This window comes from Mus pahari, chromosome 17 (assembly GCF_900095145.1).
Source record: "Mus pahari chromosome 17, PAHARI_EIJ_v1.1, whole genome shotgun sequence".
Lineage (NCBI taxonomy): Eukaryota > Metazoa > Chordata > Mammalia > Rodentia > Muridae > Mus > Mus pahari.
In genome coordinates, this window is record NC_034606.1 from 26,661,681 (window position 1) to 26,668,773 (window position 7,093).

Sequence of the window (7,093 nt, forward strand, 5' to 3'; positions counted from 1 at the left end):
AAGGTCACAGGGAGACATTGTTTATTTGGGGACCATGAGCATTGGGGTTTTGGCGGGGTACACAGAAAAGAGGCAGGGTGGTTTTGAGCGGAGGGTCCTGGGACTGCCTTGGGGATCAACTCTTTAGACCTCTGTCTCAGGCTCCACTGAGGCCTGAAGGGAACAAAATACTGGTTCAGCTCTGAAGATGTTTTGCTGTTTTGATTTTTTTTCCAGTTGAGTTAACTTCAGACAATGAATTGATTTAGACACACTCTGATGCCATCCATCAGATTATATTTGTAAACTATAAAAACACAGCCAGAACCCTTAGTGTAGTATTTTCTAACTTACTGTTAGGGTAGGCACAGACCCTTCCAAGCTAAGATAGACTTAGAGCTTCAAGCTACATGTATACACATGCTGGAAGAGGAAAAACCTCTTGGGAGCTATGAGACAGTCAGAGAGAGGTTGGCTTTTACCCTTATATCCTTAGGATTCAAACCTGAGCCTCTCCTCTTTACAGAAACCATATCCCAGGCCTGGAATCATATCCTCCCTGATCTGCAGCTGCCTTAGATGCACAAATGAAAGACATGCTTTAAACAAATTTTTGCTTGACCTTTATTAAGTCCGGAGAAAATGAAGTTATCTTACATCGAGAAGAATGGGTATTATACCTGTCTTGAACCCTTTCCAAGAAGAACACTTTCTTGTGTCTGCAGCCACATTAGCTACTTAGACAAAGAAGTGGCTTCATTGGCTCAGCAAACTGCCACAGGGCCTTTCCACACTGGCCTTGGTGAAGCAATTAGCCAGTGTACAGCTCTGGAAATATTAAGAACCCAAAACCCCAAACACAGCTCAGGAAAGCCTAACCTTCTATTCTAACCTCCACAGGGTCGCTGATCCCTGACTCAAAGGTGAAGGGCGGCTGGGCAGTATAGCGGCAGCTGTAGTTGCCTGCATGTTGGGGACCGACGAAGAGCAGTTTCAGATAAGCTGAGGTGCTTCTTGTGGACGCCACCCAGAAGGGTGTTTGAAAGCCCTCACGTACCAGCTCCATGCTGACCCTAGGCACATGCCCGTGGCATCGAAAGATGACTTCCTGGCCCAGATGCACTGTGTTTTTCCACAGAGCTTCCAGCCTTGGCTTGGGTGGTGGCCCTGTAAGGGAGGATCAAAATGAGGTTGCAGCATCTCCGGACAGAGCGGTCCCTATGTTGGATCGGCTCTAGGTACTTTTATGCCATCACTCTGAGTTACACAGCTTCCTCTCCTGCCTTGTGTCGTAAGTGCTGATGTGGGAACATCTGTATCTCATCTAGGTATTTAACACCCAAAGTCACAAGAGTTGTGGGATCTCTTGGGCCTTGGCCTGTCCTATGGGGTGTTACACAGGGTACCCAAAGTTTTGAAGCTGTGAAGAGTCCTTTCAGAAAAGTACTTCCGGCAGAAGCACAGTTCAAAAGTCTGAGGTCAGAACCTAAGTCCAGGCCAGACTTCTGATCCAATAATGCCTTTATAGTTCTGTAAAATCATGTATTAATTCAAAGGTAGTCAATGGTATGAGTGGCTCTGAGATACAGGCATCACCGGGAAACTGAGGCATGGGAATGTGCATTTGAACACACACACACACAACGCCCTTGGATCCTAATACCATTGAACATCATTGGAGCAGTGGCCTTCCAGCTCAGAGGTTGGGAAACAAACCAGATTTCCACGTTTCACATTTGGGGGAGGCCTCTTCAAGGTTCTCAAAGCCCAACACTTCATTAAGGTATAACCCGGAAAGGATGGCTCCTCACAGATCATAGAACAGGAACACTGGTCCCTAAGTAAATAACCCTCTGTTCCTCCCACCCTCGTGGCCACTTTCAGCTCACCATTCACCCGCAGCTCCACGGGCTCACTGGAAGAAGATCCGGAGAAAGGCTGTGTCTGTTCCATGTAGATTCAACTGTAGTTTCCAGAGTCTATTGTTGAGATATTGTGCAGCTCAAAGACAGCTTCGGTCCCAGAAGAATTCAGCATTTGCACCACAACTAACTCCGGCTTGCCCTGGCGTTGCAGGCCAAAGCGCAGGCCGGATACAGGTGCAGAACATCGAAGCTGCACCATTGAACCAGGCTCAAGGTCCCGACTCGATGGCTCTGCAGTAAGTACTGGGGCTGGTAGAGTCTCTGTGAAAGAGCAAATACGTTGGCTCAGCCTGAAGACATGGCAGGGGCCCTGTAAGTGGCCCAGCCTGTGTTCCAGCTGAGCATTTTGCTTAAAGTGACCTCCCTACACCCTCTCTTGTCTGCTTCTGAAGGGTACCATAAGGCAGCATTGCTTAATGCCGCACCATCCCCTCAACATCCCAGCCCTGCCAGTCTGTTGGCAGCCAGCAAGTTCAGTTTATCCCTGCTAGGATACACTGAGGGGTAGGTGGAGGCCTATTGAAGTCTGGGCCAGACATTTTTGGTGACCCAATTCTTTCCAGGGTTCCAGGTCACTGTATTAATTGTCCTACTTAAAGTTTGGGAAGCCGAGTCTTAAGTGGGCTCAATACGTTCCTATTTGGAGGTTCTTTTTTAGGATTCCCCATTCTGCTCACTTCAGACCACCATCTTTGCCTTTCAACAACAGGTCACCCTGTTAGGAGGCTCACCATCACTCCACATTAGCTCTACAGGCTTGCTGTCCTCTGACCAAACGTGCATGTATTTGTGCATCCGGTAGCGGCAGGTAAAAGGACCTTGGTTATCCAGTTCCTTCAAGTTCACATAGTACAGGATAGCGTCTCTGGTGGGTCTGAACCCCTGATTTTTCAGCACCTTCCCTCCTTGCCTGAGTTGGAATTCAGCTGCGTTCCGAGGAGCTTTGCAGGCAAGGGTCTCATAGGTCTTCCGGGGATAGATCATTAGGTAATTTCCCATCAAACACAGAGTGGGTGGAACCTGTGAGGCTACAAGACAGGGAAGAGCAATGAATGAGGAGTCCAGGACAATCTGCTTTGTAGGGTCGCACTGAGAACTTCCTTCTGTCTAGCCCCCAAACCTCTGACCTTCAGTGACAGCTCAGGAGCAACTCATGTCTTACACCAAGCTTTTCAGTATTGCGGTTTAACACTCACCATACATCTTGATGGTCACAATAGCACTGGGCTCAGAGGGTTCACCTGCTGCATGGGTTAGGTAGCTGCAGCTGTAGTTGCCAGGCTTGTAGATTAGAAAGCCAGCTGTTCCCTTGTGCTGGACATCAGGTTTCTGGAAACCATCCACTCCTTCCTGCCTCAGCAGGTAGGTCACACCCCACATTGCAGCCTGGCACATCACGTATACAGGCAGGCCACCAGGTGTGATCCAGTCGACTGGATCAGCATGAGCTGAGGGCCGAGGCAAGGGCTTTGTGGATGGGAGAGGGGGACATTGGTGAGTGCTTCCGTCTAATCGCAGGAAACTCTGAGAGAGGTGGACACCAGATTCAGAAAATAGAGAGGAGTCAGGGCCAGGGGAAGTGGGGCTGAGCAAGAGAAATGGCGCAGAATACTACTCTGTGCCAGGTGGGTCCCAAGAGCTCTACGGAACTCACTATTTACAACCCTCTAAAGACCCAAATAAACGTTTCCACTTGACAGAAGATTAAACTGAAGTGAAGAGATAGCAGGTCAGGTGGATGGAAGCTTCTCCATCTATTTTCCCCCACTGCCTCCTGACCCAACTATCACCTTGCTCACCTTTCCCTGTCACCTCCACGGCATTGCTTAGCATGGTCCACTTGCTCAGCGCTGGCAGGTCACTGTCAACAGGGGGCTCTACGCCACATCTGCAGCGGTAGATGCCACTGTTGTTACTCGTAATGGCCCCCAGGGAAAAGCGGTATGACAGCATCTGTGTCTCAAGTTGGACTTGACTCAGGAACCACCCGTCCTGGATCAGCTGGAAGACCTTAGTAGGCAAATCAACTGTACAGACCAGGGTCAGGTTTGCCCAGGGTTCCAGCAGGGACTGAGTCTCTGCATGTAGTCGAGGTTCACTGCCAGCATCTGGAAAGCAAAGGAGCAAGGGTTAGCTTGCAGCTTTTAGAAACATGGGGTTCCCCGTAACCCATAGGCCATTGCTGAACTTACCAAGCATTAGAGCATGTCCTGGGCCCAGAGTGAACCCTGTAGAGATAGAGTGTGTGAGTCTCCATTCATACCACACCTGCCCCAGAAGTTCTAGATCTCAGGACATCTCACCCCAGAGCAGCAATACAGTAGCCAGCAGAGACATGGCAGGTCTTCCGTTCAGCAGGAGTGTCTGTAGGGAGCATCTGCAGTGGCAAATTAATCTGAGGCCCTGACCTTGGACTTTGTTTGCCCTTCCTGGAAGGTAGGGGCAGAGAGGCATCTGCTTGGCATGGGGACAGTGGGGATTCAGCAATAACGCTAATCAATAATAATGCGCAATTATCAAGCCAAACTGATAATAACAGTAAAATCCTCTTATCCTGTCCTGACAAGAGCCAGGTGTGAACACACGCCAGAACTGTCACTGACCCATGGGGACACTCTCACCCAAAGAATGAATCCTCCTTTATCACTTTGGAAGGGTCCAGAGAGGCTGGCTGTTAAAGCTGCTCTGTAGACTTCATGAGGAGGCAGAGTGGATTAAACACCTGGGAGGGGGCTCCTGTAAGGCCTAACACTTGTCACTGGACCCTTAAGGCTCTCCAGCAAAGCCTCCTCCATAAGGAACTGACAATGTGTCTCCTAGCAGGCCGTGGCTTCCGATTTCCATGTGTCCTCAATCGAGAGGACAGTGACAAGAAGGCAGGCATTGCCACTCTAAGACACTGCAGCCCACATGGGCACCTGATGAGGGCTTAATTCTGCACTCCCTGCTCCTTCCAGAAATCTCTTGTTAAATAAGTACCCTTCTTTCAAGTGATGATATCTAAGGGCCAGCTGAAACTCAGCATTTGCTTGACTCACACCCATCACAGTGGTATTTTTCTAAGCTGGGCTTATTTTCCCTGGTGTTTGAACTGGTGCCTCAAATCACGATGGAAACTCTTGCAGTTTAAGTTGTTTTTCTTTATTTTTCTGAGTATTTTTGTCCTTTTTGTTATATTAAAGCTATCCATTTCTTCCTCTCTGGATTCTAATATCTCTCCTTAAATTCTCTTGTTTCTTCTCTAGAATTATCAAGTAGGAAACACCTCTTATTTTTATTAATAAATGTCCTTATTTCATGAGGACCCCAACACATCCTAAAATACACACAGAGGAACAATCAAAATTGAAATGAAAGAAAGTAGTGAACTGTTTTCTGCACAGTGTCCATTTCTCTCTGTATTTTATTTAGAGAACCTGCTATGTATAGGTACCAGGCTTACAGTCTGACAAAAATACATTAATATACATTTTCTACCACAGCAATGAATTTTCTATCCGTTTTGCCTTCAGAATCATGGTTTTTATTTTATTTATTTACTTATTTGCCATCATTACATGAGAAACAAGTCGAAGACTTTTAATGAAATTAATTTACTTTCTCTGTTTCTGGGGGGAGTAGCAAACATATCTTGATACTTTCAGAAGAGGAGGTAATAAAGTTGCAAAGGTAAGTGTTTGTTGGGCGTTTGTTAAATGTTCAAGCATGTGTCAGGTTATCCCACCCAGAAGGGAAAGTGAATCAGAAAGCACACTCCCACAGTATCATTCTAAGAGGACTTCTACCTGTTCTTCCTCTGGGAGAAGTGCCCGTGGCTCCAGTTAGGACAGACTGATGCCCCTTCCATATCCCTTCCCAAGATTCTAAGAAGGAGCTACTCGGTGAGCCAAGGGGCCATGACAAATTAGATATAGGCACACATAATGGAACCAGTACTAATTGCTGGCATCCAGGAATGAAGATGGTGTATCAAGGTTCTACACACCTGGGAGCTTAAAACAGCAGAAGGGTATCCCTCAAAGTTCTAGAAGTCCAGTATACGAAATCAAGAGATTTGGAAGGTTCTGATTTGTCCCTGCCTGCTTTTAGGACTTCAGGGATGCAGGGAATGCTTACGTACCTTACGCTGCTGTTTGAGCCTGTTCTTGGTATCTATTTTCTTCTCTGTGACTAAATTTCTCTCTTCCTATGAGCATACCTGTACCTGGCTTAGGTTTCATTTGAACCCGCCATTGAAGTCGTCTGTAGAGACACTATTTCTCTTTCAGGTCACAGTCACAACTCTGAGGAGTAGAAGCAAGACCTGTGGAGAGCAAAGGTCAGCACACAACAGCTGCCTAGGGAGTTGAAGAAGCTGGAGCTGGACAGAAGACAAGAATGGCCCCGATGCTAAGGGTCTCTTGGCTCACAGATGATAGAACAATTTTCTCAAATCTATGGTGTGCACCTGGAATGTCTTTTCTTTGTATGTGAGAAATTGTCCACAAAGAATGGTGCCTTGGGTTGGTGCATTGGAGAGAGTAAGTCACCAACTCTAATTCTGAAAAGCACTCCAGTTTACTTTAAAAGTATCATATCTAAAACACAGGAAGCAGAGACAGGTGCATCTCTGTAGGTTGGAGGCCAGTCATTGAGAGTTTCAAGTCAGACACCCAGAACTACATAGTGAGATGTCTCAAAAATAATCCTTTTTTTCTTTTGTCTGTGTGAGCAAGAAGGGGGACTTTGAAAGTTTGATCCACCTCTGAAATTTGATATTTTGATCTATCCCTGTAATTTGGAATTGACCACCCCAGTGCCCAACTCCCACTCTGCCATCTGTTTATCAAGCAACATATGTTTCATGTTCTCTCTTTTCCATCCCAAATGATATACAGATAAACAATTACTTCCTGAGTCTTGCTTATATTCCAATAGTTCGCTTAAGTACCACGATATTAATAACTAAACCAGGGGGAAGCTGTACATGAGCCATCTATCCTTCAAAGCGTTTATATGCAGTGATGACTTTAGCCTGCCAAAGGCCCGTTGGAAGTGATACTGTAAACCTCCCCATCATTCAGTAAAATGATCCAATACCGGAAGGAACCATATGTGATTCTGCTGGATCTCTAAGTTTTAGTTCCCACATACTCTGCCTAGCCAGAAGTTCAGTGCTCTACCTTCTAGTGGAAGTCCCTTGGGGGGGG

General features: G+C 46.8%; 1 protein-coding gene across 1 annotated transcript; it reads right to left on the reverse strand.

Moving 5' to 3' along the window:
* Nucleotides 1–848: 848 nt before the first annotated feature.
* Nucleotides 849–4,241, reverse strand: A1bg (alpha-1-B glycoprotein). Its single transcript, XM_021217417.2, is given in 7 exon segments — nucleotides 849–1,146; nucleotides 1,869–2,165; nucleotides 2,636–2,932; nucleotides 3,101–3,373; nucleotides 3,704–4,012; nucleotides 4,097–4,132; nucleotides 4,208–4,241. Coding segments are annotated over 7 exon segments (1,539 nt in total). The 3' UTR covers nucleotides 849–853.
* Nucleotides 4,242–7,093: the final 2,852 nt, after the last annotated feature.